The sequence below is a fragment of the Phaseolus vulgaris genome, chromosome 2 (assembly GCF_000499845.2).
Source record: "Phaseolus vulgaris cultivar G19833 chromosome 2, P. vulgaris v2.0, whole genome shotgun sequence".
Taxonomy (NCBI): Eukaryota; Viridiplantae; Streptophyta; class Magnoliopsida; order Fabales; family Fabaceae; genus Phaseolus; species Phaseolus vulgaris.
In genome coordinates, this window is record NC_023758.2 from 31,110,164 (window position 1) to 31,129,883 (window position 19,720).

The window sequence follows — 19,720 nt, forward strand, 5'->3', positions numbered from 1 at the left end:
GTTTCAAAGGTAAACCTCTGCATCTCACCCATACCAGTTTGTCTACCGCTACAAATTGCTCATTCCACGGAATGATTGTGTCAAAAATTTCTTCGAACCATTCTTTGTTCTCCTCTATGGCTTCTTTGATCGTCATTTCATTTTCTCCCTTCAGTAACACATGGAACCCCCCCAGAAATTTAACCTTTATAAAGCCAAGACCGCCCAGAATAAAACTTTCATTCAAACCTGATATTTTGCTCAGGTCCGATACCCTTCCAATATGACAAGTTTTTAACCATTCTCTGGGAGTTTCTTCTGCTTTAAAGTGAATAGCATGTAAGCTACCCCTGTTCTGCGATTGTGCTCTGTTCCCATTACCATACTTAACGGTGTTAGCATACGTGTTTGTTCCTTTTGCCCGCCACACTTTTTTAATTTCTTTCTCTGGTTCTAATGCCTTCTCTTTTTGCTTTGCATTCCACTCCTTTCTTGTTTCTGCTGCTATGATATATTTAGGTCTATTAGCATTCAGTTTCCAGCTCCCAATCCAAATTGTATTCAGATGATATTCCAACTCCCTAACATTCTGTACACCCAGAAATCTAACAAAACCAAACCTTTGCTTCTTTATATTTAATCTTCTAGAGATGAAAACATAACTCACCCTTTGATATCAAAGGGGAAGTTAGAGAAGAAGAAAGGTGTTCCTCTCTCATTCATTGTTCTTGTATTCTATTTGGTACTCGAAACAATTCAGAGATTGTAAAAGAGACGTGATGTTAAATTTGTACGAATAAAATAAATTTGATCAATTATTGTAATAATAAAATAAATAAAAAGCAAATAGTTTTTGAAAAAACAAAATCTTTAAGAAATTATTTTTACTCATTTTTTATACTTTCTAATCTAAAAATAGTATAAAAAAATAAGTTTTTATACATGTAGGGTTGTTTCGAAACAACACTACATGTATAAAACTTAATTTTTTTTTATTAATTTTAGCATTATTTTTCCTACATCCATTCATCACTTCTATCAAAATTATTAATTTTAATATTAAAAAGTTTGATATTTGCACACAACATATAAATATGTATATTATCTATATTTTTTTATATACTGTGATAGGTTTTGGTGTACATAATTGCAATAAAATATCATTCAAGTCTTTTACATTAGGTATGCCCAAGTAAAATGAAATTAAAAGAAATACTTGTGACACAAAAATTGAAGTGGTTCTAGTCGTCACGAGTAAACATTTGCAACTGGTTTAACATCAATTCTAACCATCCAATGAAGAAGATAAAAAGTCTCAGTAACTCTTCACAATATTCAGCACAGATGAATATGTTCCTAAAATTCCAAAAATGACTCCAAATACAGCAATTACCACACTCAACACAACCTATGTCAGAGTAAAGATATAAGAAAGTGTGTAAATAGACTGGGGATAATAATAATAATAATAATAATGATTTATAAAATATGATTCTAAAAAAAATAAATTAAAAAATAAATGCAAAAATAGGAGTATCATACCTGTGTACACGTTGCTTTTTTTCCCACAATTCTCATAAAACATAAACTTGGAAATATCACTGACTGAAAATTTTGCACTCCCAAAATTAGTTTGCAGTTTCACTGAAATTCCTTACATAAATTATAAAGGAAAGCACAGTGGTCACAAATGTTTGACAGGGAAATATGAGTGATAGCGTGTGTTTATGTGAAAGTGATTGTGAGTATATTGAAGTGTTTGCTTACCACAAGTATACTGAAGAGAGAGCCAATTAAAGCCATCACATACCCTGAAATTGTTACAAAATGGTGTTAAAGAATCACTTAGGTTCATATAACATACCATTTTCTATATTCAACGTAGTATTTTCTTAATGAAAATGTTTGATCAATTTTTTATGGAAATTAATAAAGATATAAGGAGTAATCGACACTTCAACTTAGGTTAGAAATAGAAATAGTTCAGCTAACATAAATTTAAGAGAAATTAACACTTCAGAAAGGCAACTGAAAAGATACAAAACTTATATGAACCTATGTTATCATAATATACCTACCTCAAATGCACAAATGGGTGGAAAAGAAAATATGAAAATATATGCTTATGGACATATATTAATTTTTGTAGTGTCCTTGACTAGTTGAGTAAAGTAATACTACAATGATAAAGTTTAAGCTCACCAAAAAATGGAATCAGAAAAGCAGCACAAACGGTTGATACAACAAGTGCGATTCTGATAAGAACGAAACACCAATAAGTTCTTGAGAGTCTATCTGGTAGCAACTCCTCGAGACTTCTTGCTAATGGGTTCATCAACAAAGCGAATTTGTGTATAGTTAGGGAAAATCAAACTAAAATTATTCCTGGATTTGTTCAAGTTATCTCCAATTATTGCATTCATGACATACTAGTTTTAGGCAAAAAGGATATTTAGTGAATGGGTTGATTACCTGAAAAAGAGTAAGGAACACATGGGTAAAAAAATGTTTACTTCAGCGAAACTAATGAAATAATGCTAAGAGACGAAGAAAGTTTCATACTTACTGTTGTCCATATTGCAACCTTTGACGCAGATGCATTTCGTGGCAGATTTAACGTTATTTGAGACAAAGTGTCGTTGCCAAACGCAAGGAATCCCATGATAGCAACACCTCCATATATTGCAACCGACAATACAAAACTGTGTGAGAACAAATGAATTTAGGAATTAGATATTCAAAAATAAGAAATCAGAAACATTTTTTTTGTTACAGACAAAATAGAGGAGATAGCATACCATATTATTAGTGCTTTAGTAAATTGTGTTTTGTCTGCCATAGATTGGTAGATATTTGGAAAAACTGAATGGCCTGCAAAGCAAAACCCGTGGATACCAATAGCTAATGGAATGCCACTCCAGTTTACCAATTTAGCGTTGTGATGGAATCCAACACCATCCATTATCCCAACACAAAACACACAGACAACAATCAATAATGTTGCAAAAACCCCTCCAGCTGCATATCATAACAAAATTTTCGTTAAGGAAATGTTAAGTTGTAAATTTTAAAACAAAAGAAATGTCATTTACACTTAGGAGTACCTGACAATGCAGAGATTATACGAAAATCCTTCAGCAAAACAGTTGGGAAAAAAGTAAGTGCAGCAAAAATTCCAAACAAGTGCACTGAATCTAACTGGAAACTACCCAAATCTAATGATGTTCCTGGAAATAGTCTAGTGAGGTTGTCTCCTTCCAAGGTGATGAATTCTACACAACATGACTACACTCACGAAAAGATGTGTTATAAATACATTGCAAACTATCATAATTAAGATGTTATTAAAAGAAATATAAGAAATGATTGTAGAACTTACATATAATTCCGTGTACAGGATGATCTGCAATAATTTCATAAGTATACATTGGTTAGTGTTTAAGTGAAAAAGTTACATCTCGATATTCTGTGACATGAGTTTGTATATACAACAAATAAAGATAAACAGTGAATAATCTTGAGAAACTAGACAAAACCTTGGTACAAAACAGAATAAAAACAATCATCTAGTCAAAATCAAATAAATTGACTCTAAGTTCTAAAGGAATCCAATTTAGAATGGAGGAATTTAAGCCTCACAATTAATAAGAAACATAAATAAATCCTAGGAAAGATTTATCTGTCGAGTAACAAGCACTGCACAAGGATTTTCAATTAATTTAAATAAATAAGTAGATAACTCACTGATACGATAATACGACCATATTTTCCAAATGCAGCCTCTCCTATATCTGGGTAGCTATTGATTCCTTCTCTGCTTTCAAAGCAATATCTCATAAGGGTAGCTGTATAGCAACAAATGACAGCGAAAAGAATCATCAACACCATGCTCATCCAACCAGCTTCTTTCAATGTATAAGGTGTTGAGAGAATGCCAACTCCAGCCATCACATTAGTTGCTGCCATTTGCCAAAGGTAAAATACATTATCACCTCATAAAATGACCTAATTGTAATAAAAATTGTGGAAGTTCAGTTAGGTATTTTCAAATAGGATAAAACAATTGTTTGCTATGAAATAACATACCATTGAAAATTGTTTGAATTAAGCTGCACCCATGACTAATGGGCAATTCGCCTACTAAATGCTCTTGTACTGCATCTTCCTTCAGTGATGTTGATTGTGTAAGGACTTCAGGACTAGAGAGGAAAGGAGTTTTTCCATCTATTTGTATGTTATGTTTTGAACGATTTTCAAAACTGGAAAATATAATACTTGGTACTCGTAGAATTGAATCAAAATTTGGAGTTGCTGGAAGTGTGTAAGAATCTGTAGTCTCTCTGTCATAAGAAGAAAAGAAAACAAGGAAATTAATAAGAGACGAATCAACATTATAGCTTCAAAATTCCACACGACTTATTTTTTATGATGACAAGAATGGGCATAGTAAATCTTTCCATAAGTTATTTTTTTTTATAAAAGTATGCTTTACAATTCTCCTTATGAAAGTGAAATCTCATAAGTGTTATTCTCATATTTTTATACAACCATGTTACAACTTCCAATACTATTATTTTTATATTTTTTATAAATTTAATTTTTATTATATATATTTATATCTAAATCTATAGTCGTATACAATTCTCAGTATTAATTCTCGACATCATTTCCCAATTGTGATAAACATAAAGTTACTAGTCATGCTATAAAAATGATGTATAGTGATGCATGTTAAGTTCTCCAATTTGTAATATTAAATAGTTTTTACAACTATCACAATTTTAGTATTTTAAATACTTAAAATGAAATAATTTTAAAATTTATTTAATAATATGATTTGAATTACACATTTCACATTTTTTTTACTAATTTATCAAAATTTAAATGAACTATTTTGTGGTTAGTTAGACAGGTTTTTAATTAAACAGTTAGAGTTGTAAAAAGTAGTTATGAGCAATACATTTTCTCCTTTATGTTAACCCAATTGATGTGACATATTCTTTAAGAAAATAAACCTAATGATATAATATTTTAAAATATATTTTTAATTAGAATAATCATCAAAATATTTTTATTTTTAAAGCTTCCTTTAATTACTCATTCTAATATTGATTTTCCATGTAAAAATTATTATCTAATACAAATTATTAGAATTTTATAGAAAATTTAAAAAGTGTACTAAATTTGTATAAGGGAGACACTTTTATATATTTAGAAGTAAAAATAATAATATTTAAATATTTATAAAAATAATGTAAGAGTGATGGTTTAGTTATAAGTTGTTTTTAAGAAAAAAAGTTAATTAAAGTAAAGCATACTAAATTTACATTGATTGAGGGAAAAAAGCTTAAATCACTCTTTCACTCATCCAACCATAGAAAACAAATTTATAGTTTTTTTAATGTTATATAATAATATATTAAAAATAGAAACAACATGCCAACTGAAATATATATTTTACAGTCAATTCATTAATCATATGTGACAATTAATGTAAGTATGCATTTTCTTTAGAAGTATAAATTTTATAAAAATAAAGTCTATAAATAAGTTATAAGAGTTTATATTTTATTTTATTATAAATATATTTCACCTTTTTATCCTTTTTTCTACATTCTTTCCATCCCTTCCTTAGAAATTTAAATCATGAGGTTATTTGTACTTTTAAACATATTAAATTATCAAATCCTTATGAAAGTAGCAATCAATAGATTAAGATAGTCTAAACATATTTTTGAAAAAAAATATGATAAAAAATAAAAGACGGGTACAGAGAGATAGGTATACCCATTTCCCTAAAGAGGATGATGAAAATATGATAAAAAATTTATACCCAAAATAAATATGAGGATGAATTTTTATTTTAAAGATATAAATGATATAATGAAACCCACATTTGTTGTCTCCTCTTGTGATCCCTAACCATGGGTCATTTGATGAAAAGAGAATCAAAGCAAGCACTAGAAGTTATACAAAGGGAGGTGGGTTGCAAGTAAAAGAGGGTAAGGGGTAATACATTTCCTAAAAATATATAAATTGCTATGAGGCCTTAGAGATGCTGATAAGTGGGGACCACTATTGGTGGTGGACATCCTATAAGCTTATGCATGTATTAGGCATCCTATATAAGTCTATAGAAAATATTGATAATGGTTTACACAGTTTCACAACTCTCTAGTCGAGTTATATACAACTTTTGATATAATGAGTTTAAAACTAAATATATAATAAAAGAGTAAATTTGTAATTAAAAGATATGAAAAATATTTAAAAACATTAAAAATATATTAAAAGTTGTAATGTGACTATATAAAAATGGTACGTTGTTAATGTATTATTATCATAATTATGTTGATATTAGACTATGAATTTTGATAGTACTAACCTTCTCATAATATACAAAGTCTGGATTTTCTGATTTAGTGCAGATGTACAATGGAAAGTACAATTAACACATAAATTATCATGAGTGTGAGTGCAATTTATGAAAGAACCAACCTGAACATTCTCCTGAGTGAATACTATTACAATTATGTTAAAGTATGGGTTAGCACATAAGTGAGTTAAGGTCTAATGGTGTTAATCCAACAAATGTAAGAATAGCCTTGTAAAAATGATCTCCAATTAAGCAAAACATTTTTTAAAGTGTAAATTATGAGATACTATACCAAGATAATTTGTAGAAAGTAATACGAAGTTGTTTATGTATGATTAATTTTAGGTTAGGGTAAGTGTCGTAATCTAATGGATTGAAGGTAATAGTTACATATCCAAGTTCTATCATGAATCACCCTAATCTTTATTTGTATGTGTTCTAGCCAAGGGGGATGTCTTCTTACTAAAGCATACAGTTAAGTCAATAAGAGTGGTTTCTAACCCATTGTTCACTGTGAGTTGTTTTCTTTTCCTTATATAGGGTAGGGTTATTTCCTTTTTCCTTTGTATCTGGTCTTATTATTGGTTTAATTCAGTAATAAATGTTGTTTCCTATTTAAGATTGATTATCTGGAATCCCTTTATTTGCACTGATACGACATTAATGTCTTTAACTATGAATATGGGTAAACGATCTCTTTATACATATTGGACTCGTTCCATGATATCATAGTATGTATGTTATACAGATTACCATGAAGGCAACAAAAGCAAAATAAAAAGTAATAGCAAAGGATTTAAACAAAAAGTAGTAGGCAGAGGAGAAGTATTTACTTGTAACTTTGAGGCCATTGGAGAGAAGTGAAAGAGTGAGAGTGGGTTGTATGAATTTCTTCCTCCTCATCACTGCTACCACTCTCACTCTCTAACTTCCCACTTTCAATAAACTGTGCATCTTCGTTTATATCATCTTCAAAGAAAAGCTCAAGGTCTTTCTCCTTCTTGTTGCCGTTACTAACCATTGCTGCAACTATATCCCAAACTAAACGATGAGTGAGAAAACAAGTTTTCAGCCGTTAGAAACCATTGCTGCAACTATATAGCAGTCTAAACGATGAGTCATGAAACAAGTTTTCAGCCGTAGAAGATGCAATCAATAATGTACAAAAAGCCATATGAAACGATAACGCAATAAAATAAATTGAATCAATGATATAAAAAACGCAATAAACGACAATACAACAGAGTATAAAAATCCATGTAACGACAGCATGAGAAGATGTTATCAATATATTCAAGTAATGACTCTGCAACATCTAGATCTACACATCTATTATAAGAGTTTCTTTCTAATTTTATCTCCACACATATCATGGCATGTCTATTTAATTTTAATAAATGAAATCTGACAATCAGAATTTTTGTCCTTGTGATGCTATGTTCATCCTAGATCTTGCCCAATTATAAATAATATATTCAAGATGAATCCCATGTTACTTCATGCCCTCTAAATAAAAACTATTCAAATTTATTGCGAATGAATATTAATTATTGTAAATAAATTTTGTAATATTAAAATGCTTTCAAATATATTTTATTTATAATGAAATATAATAGAAAATTAATGAAGAGAGTAAGTGCTCTTAAAATATACATTTTGATTTATAAAGTAAAAGTGAACACGGTTAGCTTAATTTGAGTCATTATTATTTTTTTATTTAACGATTTGGTTCAAATAAAAAATGTGTTAACTTATCTCTCCAATAAGAATAAAAAAGTTTCATAATGATAGAATTTGAATATAACTATTTGTAGCATTTATTATTAAAATAATAAAAATCAATTAACAAATTGACTATATTGCACAGGCATATGATGCTGGTGAAGAATAAATAAATAAAACTAGGGCCTACATCTTAACTTTCAAAATTCTAAAAGTTAGCAAAAATATTAAGATTAGGCAATGGGATCGTTCAAAGTATTTTGTTTTAAGAGCCAAAATCCAAAATCCAAAATCTAAATCTATTGCTTTATTTTTTTAGACCGATTGAAATCAGTACAAATTTGATACATATGAATCCATCAAATTATTATATTATTGTAACACCCCCTAAATATTATTAATCTTATTTATCTATATTTATTTTCATCTTGTATAGTCATTTAATAAAGAGTTTACACAAAAACTAATAATATTCTAAAACAAACTCTTAATTTCCAACTTTACACATTAATTGTGAATTTAGTCATAACTCAATTTCAAATAAATCTAGTTGTCTCTCAAAAAAATTGTATTTCAACATGCACACCTGCTAAGTAAATTTAAAATGAATATTCATAACTCAATTAACTTAACCTATAACACCTCATAAATATAGAAATTTATATCACTTTTTAAATGAAATCGAACTCTCATAATGCATTAAGATAATTCTTTTTATATGAAATTTTAGTTACTTCAAACAAAGTTTCAATAAATCCTAATTTAAGCACAAGAAACTCAAAATATCTCTACATAAAATCCTACTCGTAAAACTAAAGCTACTACTACAATCTTTGAAAGAGACAATCCGATCTTTCAAATGATCATTAGAGATAAGATAAAAAAAGATCGTGTTTTGATAAGTACGATAACTTTTTATAAAAGAAAATTTAAATAGTTAAACTTTTATTTATAAATTTTTTAACCTAACTAATTAATAAAAGATTCAAAATTTAATCTATTTTTTTTAAACAAAATTAATTTTGTATTTATAATTATGGTATTAACTAATTTAGATTCGTGTTGAAAACTTTCACTTTTAACAAAGTAAATTGGAAAAAAAATCATAAAATATTCAAAAGACAAAAGTCATTAATACACAAAGTTTGAAAAATGGGTTAAATTGTCGACTACTTGTGAACCTGGGACTGAAATATGGATAAACATGAAAGTGGCGAAAGATAACTATGTCCACATATATCAAAGCTCCACCTTCAAGTGGCATTTGTCCATTTTCACTCTTTTTTTAATCTAAAATCTATAAACTTCTAGAAGAACAAAAAAATTTGATTTTTTTTTTTCTCATTATTGTGAAGGTGTATCTATCGATTCAAATCTCATTGTTAGTTAAGGATGAAAAATTAGTTAGAAAGAGATGAGTTAATTACATTCTGAATTTTATTTCTTTAAAAATAAAAGCTTTCATATGTTAAATATAGAATTAACTTTTCTATTTTACCACTTATACAAATATCCATCTAACATTTTTTACCTGTGTTTAAAATTTTAAATGCAAATTCTAAAAATGGACAGATATTTTTTTTCTGAATGGATAAATTGTGTATAGATTATAGCCTTTAATTATAGAGAAACCTTCAATCATAAATGTAAGATTTATAAAAAATAAAAAAATCTTATATGAAATATACTATTTTCATCTAATCGTATATGAAATATACGTTTTTAATTAAAAATAAATAAATATATATATATATGTAATTTACGATCTTTTGCAGGGAATTCGTATACATTGATTATGCTTTTAAGATTTATTTATTTATTATATATAAATAAAGAAAAATAAGTTGTTATAAAATATTTTTTATTACATAATTTAAAATGGCTGAATATTTTTTTATAAAAATTTTTATTATTATATATAATTAAATGTATAAATGAATAGGTTTTTAGAAAATATTTTTTTATTATATATATAATTAAAAAATTAAATATAATTTTTTGATTTTAATATATTAAAATTATTTTAAATTCTTAATAAAATTAATGATATAATAATTTAATAATATAAATAAATTATTTTAAGAATAATAATCAAACTAAATCTAATTCATGATAAAATATTAAATTGATAAAGTCCTAAATTCAAAACAATAAAAATAAATAAAAAACTTTAATTGAAAAAGTTAGAATGATAACGTTGGTTCTAGTGAATGGTAGTCCAACTAAGGAGTTTTTTTCCTATGAAGGGTCTTCATCAAGGTGATCCGCTAGCTCGGTTTCTCTTTCTTATTGTGGCAAAAAGGTTGGTCGGGATGTCAAGAATGGCTGATGAAAAGAATTTGATTGACTATTTGGAGGTTGGCAGGGATAAAGTGAAGGTAAATATGTTCCAGTACGCAGACGATACCTTGTTTTTTTGTGAAGCTAACACCAAAAGAATTTTCAATATTAAGGCGATTTTGCAATGTTTTGAGCTTGTCTCAAGGCTTAGGGTTAATTTTTTGAAAAGTAGAATTGGCGAAACGGGGCTGGATCAACTTTCGCTTCGACGTTTTGCAGCTAACCTTAATTGCGACGTGATGAGTTCTCCTTTTGTTTACTTGGGTTTGCCTGTTGGTGGGAGTCATAAGCGTGGTGACTTTTGGAATGGGGTGATAGAGAAGTTCAGGCTAGACTAAGCAGATGGAAAGGTAAGTGCTTGTCGTTGGCGAGGAGGATTTGTTTGATCAAGTTTGTTCTTTCTTTTATCCCGCTATTTTTTATGTCCTTATTCAAATTGCCTTCCGAGGTGGCAAATAAGTTGGTTAGGATCCAAAGGAATTTTCTATGGGGGTGGGGTTTTGAAGGAAGGAAGATCGTTTGGGCTTCTTGGGAAAAAGTTTGTAAGCCTCACGAATTTGGGGGGCTTGGTATTATTGATTTAAAGATTTTTAATCTGGCTTTGTTAGGTAAGTGGATCTAGAGGTTGGGTTCAAATAAGGGTGGTCTTTGGAAGGAGATTCTTGTTTCTAAATATGGTGGGTGGAGAAGTCTAAGAGAGGAAGGAAAAAGTCGTAGGAGTTCTCTTTGGTGGAAAGACTTGAAAGTGGTGTGGGATTCAGAGGGTTGGGGTAGAAGCTTTGAAGATGGGTTTAAGTGGAAAGTTGGCGATGGAAAGAATATTTCTTTTTGGGAGGACAGTTGGCTAGGTAGTGATGCACTGAAGAAAGTATTTCCAAGACTTTTTTTCTCTTTGTTTGGCCAAAGATGCAAAGGTGGCTGAGCTTGAGTCTTGGTCTGATGGTGTTTGGGTTTGGCATTTAACCTGAAGTAGACATTTTTTTGGCTGGGAGAAGCCTATGGTGGATCAGTTGTGTCAAGCTCTACTTGAGGTTAGGCTGGTTTTGGGAGAGGCAAATAGGTGAGTTTGGAAGGTTGGCGGTCTTCAAACGTTTTCAGTTAACTCTGCCTATTTTCTTGTTAGGAGAGATTGTGAGGTGGGTTTTTCTCCAGTTTTCAGTAAGTTATGACCTTCTGCTTTTTTTACTGCTTGGAGGGTGTTGGAGAATAAGATTGCTATTAGGGTCAATTTGGAAGAGCGTGGGGTGTTGGTGGAAAGTTCTTTGTGCTGTTTGTATGGGAAGGAGGAAGAGTCTCGTCGCCATTTGTTTTTTGTTTGCAGTTTTGCTTGGCGGGTTTGGTGTTTCTACTTTAAGGGGCTGGGAGTGTCGTTTGTGTCTCACATTGATCATTTGTCAAACTTTGCTCAGTTCAGGATGAGCCTGTATTCAAATTCGTTTAATGACGTGTGGAGTACAATTTAGGTTGGGGTTGTGAGAAAAATTTGGAATCACAAGAATTCTATCATTTTCAATAGGGGTGTGGCTAATGCGTCAGAAGTGTGTGCAATGGTGCAAGCAAATGTTTGGTCTTGAATTTCTGAAAAATCTCGTTCTGCCTCGTTTTCCTTCTCCAGTCGGTGCTTCGAACCTTTGTAATGTATGAGAATGAATTCTTGATATATTTTAGGTTTTTAGTACGTACAGTTAGTGTTTTGGTTTGTTTAGTTTGCTGGCTTTAGTTTAGAAGTTGTTTATTGTATATTTTGTATAAGGGTTGAACCACCTTGAAGTAATTCGCATTTATTTAATTGTTATTGCTGATAAAAATAAAAAAAATAAAAAATTTCAGATAAAAATAAAAAAAATAAAAAACTTCCTGAAATTGTGATCTTAGATACTTTTTCTGCTTTCAGTGAGGCAATGGTGTGTTCAAAACCAGCTCCTTACACTTGGCAACATTTATCTTCATTTCTTGATGTGAATTTTGGTCTATAAGTGGGGTTGTCCCATATTGTGTGCCATGAGCAAATAATTGTTGGGATGGAGACAAAGCTGGCACTAGCTGGTTGGAGCAAAAGGGTGCGACAGAGCACAACCAATACCAACAGAAGAAAAAGAATGTTAGGAAACATTATGAAATTCTAGCCCTTATCTTCTGTTCTGTCCCTTTGTTTTTCATATTTGTTACTGTAGAGTATTGGGTCTGCCAGAGGTCAAGGGAGGAATGATCCTATGTTTATTGGTATTTAAGACGTTTTATTCTATTAAAACAAATTAGAGAAATTTTAAATTATAATAGAATAGTAAAGGGAAGCATTTACCTAAGAACAAGGTTGGAAATAAAGCTAAATTAAAAAATAACAAATATAAATATGTATGAAAGAAGACACAGAAAAACAGATAACACATTAGATTAAGATTAAGAAGATACTTGTTTTTCTAAATCTCAGACCCTACTGACTTGTCTGTAACAGTTATGTATCTCAAAACTCTCTTATTGTGTGTTTTTCGTACTAGTATAGTGTACTAAATGTATTTAGTTTCACCTCATCTCACCACGTCACTTTGATTAGATAATGAATTTATTAAATATATTAGACTGATACGATCTTTTAGTTAATGAAACGAAATTTAACAATAAACAAAAATATATGATCTTATATGTATGATGTGGGGTTTCACAAGAACCACCAATTAAATCAACAGAAAATATAAATTATTTCCTAAATTTCATTTTAAAACTTAGAGATTTAAATCTTCTTTGTATGCATTAATTTTAACTACCTTTCCTTATGTAACAAATCATAAAGGACGTTCAATGTAGTAATTGAAGAATAAAATTTCAATATAAAAAAATTGAAAATATCAGTTGGCTAGGCATATATATCGATATTTCGTTTCATGCTATATTCGCTGCAACTTATTCAAAGCATTCAACTGGAATCATGTGTTTGCACCGCTTTATGATTGTGTCGTGTATGGTGAGATGCTTACCACATGTGCCAAACGAAAACATGTCATTTTCAAATATTTTTTAGGTTTGTTAGAGGTGAACGAGGTTAGTGGTGAAATGGTGTTTTACACTTAAAGGTGGTTATAGTATTTGGTGGTTTAGTTAAGAATTGTATTGATGGACTGTGGTTGTTCATGCTGGTTCATTGGTGGTTGGTGGTGGTTTTTGGTGGCTTATATATGGTGGTGGTCTTTGGTAAGGAGGTAAGCTAGTGTGTTTGTTTTTTATTTTCGAATTTTAGAATTTGTAGAAGAATAAAATATTAAAAAAATAAAATATAACTTTAACCTAATTTAATTTAACCTACTTTCACTTTCTCTCCCTTTCTCCTTCACTCCTAGCATCGCACACCTCCAACCATCTCCCACCTCCTTCAACTTTTCTCCTTCTCTCAAATTCTAATCCTCTCAAATTTCTTCATCTCTCAAAAGCTTTCATTTCTTCTAAAGCTCTCCTTTTTCACTGCCATCTTCATTTTCAACATTTATAGGTTAGTAATTTCATTGGTTTAATTCTGAAGTGAAATGTAGCAGAAGGCACAATATAGTCCAGTAACCATTTGCACAAATAGGTATCAGATTACATAATCCGGTTGATTTTAAGTCAGGTTATGGATTATGTAATTTGGTGGGTTTCTAGTTAGGTTCTGGATTATGTAATCCAGTAGGTGTTAGGTTTTCAATCAATTTCGTGTTAGTTTATCCAATTAAGTTCCGCATTGTGTGATCCGGAAGTTATAATTTTTATTATACATTATGACGATATTTTTACTGAGGGGCTTTTTTGATATTTTAAAAGTCTATGGAGGTGCCCGAAAAAATCATGGAGGTGCAGGAAGAAGCTGTCTTTGTAGAAGTTTTGGATTGTAAAATTCAGAATACAAAACGACTTTGAATTGTAAAATTAAGAAATCAACTTTGTATTTTGAATTCTATAATTCAAAAGTGTAAAATTTATAAAACAAAATGATTTTGAATTGTAGAATTGAGAAATCAACTTTTTATATCGAATTATATAATTTGAAAGTCATTTATGAATTCAAAAAAGACTTCTAAATTGTAGAATTTGAAACACAAAGTTGACTTTCAAATTTTATAATTCGAAAGTCATTTTCTGGATTCATAATGACTTATGAATAGTAGAGTTTAGAATATCTAAACTGGAACGAAGTATATAATAGAGGATGTAGGGATTTAGGCTTAATAAATTTAACTTTTAATCAAAAGTAAGAAGGTACTAGAAGAAGATGTGAAGATGTAGGACTGGTTGTTTTTTGCTGCACCTCCATAGCTTCTTATGTCAATTCTATACTTCTTAAAATACTAAAATTACCCTTTATTCTATTGATGTTTTTTTTTCAGAATAAGTGATAAAAAAAATTCAGATTTTAAAATTCGAAATATATTTTAAATTAAAAATATAATCAAAAATGAGTTTTTAAAAAAAAAAATACATTCTATATTATGCAATCCACAAGGTATTTTTGGATTACAAAATTCATAAGATATTTTTGAGAATATCTTAAATTTTGTAATCCAAAATATAATATTTTAAAGAAAAAAATCAGTTTCTAGAATTCAGGCAATTCAGGAGGTGTGAATAGAAAAAAATTAATATCCAAATTATAAAATTTGAAATATATTTTTTTAAGAATAAAATGGTCCTTTTATCTAACCCTTTGTTGCAAGCCCAACAATTAAGAATGAAACGTTTGTTACAATTTGCAAATCCCAAGTTTACAAAAAAAGATTATGACAAGAATCTTGTTCATTTTAGGAATCAACACGAGCCTTTCTAATGTCTCAAACTGGCGAGCCAGAACCTAGTACCACTTCAACCAAGTTCAACCATTACCATCAAGAAAACAATTCCATTGAGATTGTTCCGTAAGCATGTTATACTTACTTTCAATATATAATAGCCATAGAAAACACCTTTGGTCTTGTTGACACAATAAAAAGTTTTTTTTATAAGTAATATTGAGTGAACTTTAAATTTAACTCAATCTTATTTAATAATTTAGTAAAATTTGTAATCTATTTATAAATTATGATATATTCTAATATTTAATATTTAATAGTATTTACATCTTTATGTTATGCTGTACCATTTTCTGCAAATGAAACGGATGAGAAACAACTTTGTACTGTGTTGGGTTTTACACTGATTTTAAGCAAACAGTTAATGAGTTGAGTACTTGTAGCTTGCGTGAATTGCACACATCTTAGAGTTTGGGAAACATGATAATGTGAGGAAGGAAGAACATGTGCAGATTAAAGAGAGCACGGGATTTATGAAGTTTTGAGGTAGGACCAATATGGCTCTTTTTCAGCAGAAATATTCCACACAAGATTTTAATTTGGAGCAAGGTTGACGTGAAAAATTCTTTGATTGCAAAAAAACATAGGAAAAACAAGGAAAGCATTAATGGGGCAAAGGTGGAACCAAAAATAAAGAAGTGGGCAATAGTTGAGTTGAATATAAGATATAATAGATAATGCATATGATGTGGAGGTCCTTATCGTGGGACACTGTACATGGCGAGCAAGGTGAGGACTCCGCATCATGCATCTTTTACAAAAGCAAAATCTAAAACCCCACATGCCTTCATGCTTCATCTTCGATCATACTTCACGGCTAATACACTACCTTTCTTAATATATATATATATATTATATATAACATTGGAGGAAAAAAAATAAATAACTAAAATTAAATTTAGACAACTCATGAGGACAAAATAATAATAAGAGAATGAGAAGCGAGTAAACAAACTCTAATCAAGACTAAACCTTTAATTGGATTAATTTTTTTTTTTTAATGATTCACTAATTTATTTTTTAAATTAATTATGAGTATGAGAAAAAATCTGTACATATATCTTTTCTAATTGTTTTAAATTACAAAATTATTTTTAATATATTATATAATTTGAGCTAAATTTGTTTTATTTGAAAAATCCTCTTTTACTTTCTATTTTCTCCTTTTCAATTGTCTAACTTAATATTCACTAAATTCATTTACATTTTCAATATACTTTTTCTTTTAATCACAACCATCTCAATTGTACTTTTTTTTTTCATTTTATGATTTCTTCAAAAGGTATATCGCATATCGAAAAATACAAACTTCAATTGTATTATCTTAAATCATTTTCAGATCTTATATTTTATTACTTTTACTCTTTTTTAAAATATTTTTATATATTTATTGTTTATTTTCATCATTGAGAATATCTAATACTTAATTTTGAATGTTTAATTGTGTTAAATTTATGTAATTTTTTTAATATTTGATATTAAAGAATATATATATATATATATTTATTTATTTATTTTATATTAAATCATTGATAATATTATGTGTACTTGGTTGAAAGAATAGTATATGAACATTTGGTGATGTAAATCCATAAAGGATGTATGGTCTAAAGCTCTCAAGTTCATCTCATACAACCCTAACCCTAAGCTTTGTGAAAAAACTCAGTCAGCAACAAATGAGAGGTCTCATTGTTTAAGGAAGAAAAGATGCCTCCATTTGTAATTCAAATATGTGAAGAAGATCTCTTTAAAAATAACAACATTTTAGATCTTTATATTTCTTCAACTTTATCTATCAACAAAATACTTTAGCAAATTGGAGTGGAAACAAAGCGAATTAGTCAAGATAGAACCATGTTATGTCAAACATGATAAGAAGGATAAAAAATTTCAGCTTTGAAACAATCTTATTAAAGAACTCCACTTTGTTCTTTGCGCTAAGAGTGATAATCATGAATGTGCTATAAGAATGATAGTTATTGACTTCAAGAAAGAGAGAGACAAAAACAATAACAATATTTTTCTTAGGTAAAAATATAAGAAACTGTAAAAAGAATAGATTTGAGATGGTTTTTCGTACATGATGACATTAGAAACAAGAACCACCAAGAAAGGAAGAAAAAGATGAAGAGAAAAAAAAAAGAGTATGATAGAGTTCCGATACCATATTAGAATGGTACGTTCCTTTAATAATGATTATGACAATACAGATAATGACTTATGTTTAATCATGTCAATACGTAAAAAGAAGAAGAATGTGTGATTAAAAAAGGAAAAAAAAAATTATATTACAAAATATATATTTAATACTAAATTAAAAAAAATACAAGCTATATTACACATGGAAATGTTTATACATATAATAATAATAATATATAAATATATAATATATACGGAAAAACATGAGATAAAATTATTTAAATTTATTTTTTAAAGTTGAATTTAATTTAATTAGTAAAAAGATTACATGGAAAGTAATTAAAGAGACCTACATATAGAAAGAAGTGTGATATGCTTAACTTCCATAGTAGTCACTTTTTATTGTTAAATAGAAGACCCCATGTATTGACTTTTAAAGTGTTTGTCTATTTATGAAATTTATCTTTTGTAACCAAAAGTCCAAAATCAGATAATTTATCTTCCGATGAAAAGCTACTTTTATAATCAGTATTGATCTTTACCAATAGCTAATACTAAATTATTTGTCGTTTTTGATAGTTTATGATTTCCAATTGATGATATTTTGTTTCATTATTTATTTTTGAAGCACAAGTGTTCGTTGAAATGATGACGATGATGTTTCTTCTTCCTTAAAATATACTCCAACTCTTAGAATGTCTTGCTTGGTAGCATTAGCCAGGTCCTTTCGGGGTTAAAAATTTATCTTCATTTGTCCCATAACCCCTCTGCACCATTCAAAAATACAATCATATCAGAGCAACCAAAAGGTGTGGAAAATCAATTCAAATCAAAGCCTCAACATATTTAATCGTTTAAATTTTCCACAATGCTTTAGGGTTTTAGCCATAATACAAAACAACTACATCAGACATAAACATGACGACAGTGAAATAAACATTAGATTAAGATTAACCTGAAAATTGATGATGCGTGATGACGATGATGCCAATCTTTATTAGGTATTATGAATGAGGTGGGGTTTGTTATATTTCAAGGTTGGAATATGTTTCACACACTTCTTGTTGGAGAACAACTGGGAACTGTGGAATTTTTTGAGACTTCTCTGCCTTTTAAGAAAAAGCACTTTTCTTTAGTTAATACTACTTTATTTAATTAAATATCAAACCGACCAGTAATCACGGTACAAAACAAAATACATAAATAATTAATTTGGCCCGACCAACCTATACCAAATGCCCATTTATCATATCCATTTTCAAAATAATTAACTCGGACACATAAAAAGAAGTTTAATAACAACAATATATTAGTGTAGCTCTTAGATAATTATTATAAAAATTAGTAAAGTTGTTGTACATAATATTTTATAGTCACCAAATTTCTAAAAAAATGCAAAGCAAGAGAAGCAAAAGTAATAAAGCAATAATGGATTTGAAAGTAAAATAAAAATAAAAATGGTGATGATGTTACGTTGACACAAGTGACAGCTCGTGTGTAGGACAACATATTGTGAGTGATGTGAGTTTAATAGTGGATAGTTTGATAAAACCAACAAACTCTCATTAACATTAACTTATATATTATGAGATGTCATTTTCAATTAGACACAAGTGAGGTTTGTGTGGGATAACATATTATAGGTAGTTCAATAACAGTCTAATAGTGGGTAGTATGATAAAATCAACAAACTCTCACTAAAATTCATTTATATATTATGAAATGTTCTAATATAATGTGAAATCTACAAACTGTATTTAATATATTATGAAATGTTGTGAAATCTACAAACCGATATATTGCAATCTTATGATAACTTTTTTTAACAGATGAAACTTGATAGAAAATAACGTTTTCAAGGATTAAAATAAGGATAATTTCCTTCAAGAAAAACTCTTGATGAAAACGAAAAGAAAACCGTGAAATAGATTGAATACATTTTTGATCGAACAAAGATGATAAAAATGCGCACTTTGACAGAAAAATTGTGATTATTAGGGAGAAAGAGTAATCCTTTGGAGTTTGAAGATCTGGTAGTGTATGATTAACCTACATGTTAGTTGTTGACTAACGTAGAACGAATATGATCCAAAACGTTGAGATATCAATTCCTTCTTTCACCAACTTCAGGAGATAGTTTAGTACTATCACCATTCAATTCAAGCCCCACCCCCTCATCAATTACCACACCGCGTTGTTACTAATCATTCTAATTAACTAACTGATTAATTAATTTGATGAATCAGAAAAAGAAAAATAAGAAGAGTTGTCTTTACAGCATAAATGGCCACTTTGAGCACAGTTTATTTTAAACCTAGAAATATAATACCTTTACTTTTTTTTATACATT

The 19,720-nt window shown here is 29.0% G+C and overlaps 1 protein-coding gene across 7 annotated transcripts; it reads right to left on the reverse strand.

Annotated features, from left to right (window-relative positions):
- Positions 1–1,068: 1,068 nt before the first annotated feature.
- Positions 1,069–7,860, reverse strand: LOC137811408 (amino acid transporter AVT1A-like). Of its 7 annotated transcripts, none has more exons than XR_011081079.1 (12): positions 7,189–7,803; positions 4,066–4,319; positions 3,724–3,938; positions 3,359–3,382; positions 3,084–3,264; positions 2,778–2,997; positions 2,546–2,681; positions 2,410–2,451; positions 2,182–2,301; positions 1,747–1,790; positions 1,522–1,584; positions 1,069–1,387 (listed from the first exon to the last, which is right to left on the reverse strand). XR_011081079.1 is itself a non-coding variant. In XM_068613141.1 (12 exons), the coding sequence occupies exons 1-12, from the start codon at positions 7,374–7,376 to the stop codon at positions 1,295–1,297; spliced, it is 1,584 nt and encodes a 527-aa protein (XP_068469242.1). In that variant the 5' UTR covers positions 7,377–7,803; the 3' UTR covers positions 1,069–1,294. The 7 variants fall into 7 exon arrangements, 2 of the variants coding, with proteins under 2 accessions (XP_068469242.1, XP_068469243.1); XM_068613141.1 differs by having other exon boundaries at positions 2,182–2,331; positions 2,436–2,451; XR_011081080.1 differs by having other exon boundaries at positions 1,281–1,387; positions 1,522–1,623.
- Between the last annotated feature and the right edge of the window lie 11,860 nt (positions 7,861–19,720).

Bases quoted from the DNA above. Each gene is read 5' to 3' on its own strand.
- LOC137811408 (XM_068613141.1), bottom strand. From the start codon at position 7,376: ATGGTTAGTAACGGCAACAAGAAGGAGAAAGACCTTGAGCTTTTCTTT. The intron at 1,585-1,746 runs GTAAGCAAACAC...CAAAATTTTCAG, and splicing joins CTCTCTTCAGTATACTTGTG to TCAGTGATATTTCCAAGTTT. The intron at 1,388-1,521 runs GTATGATACTCC...ACTCTGACATAG, and splicing joins AAAAAGCAACGTGTACACAG to GTTGTGTTGAGTGTGGTAAT.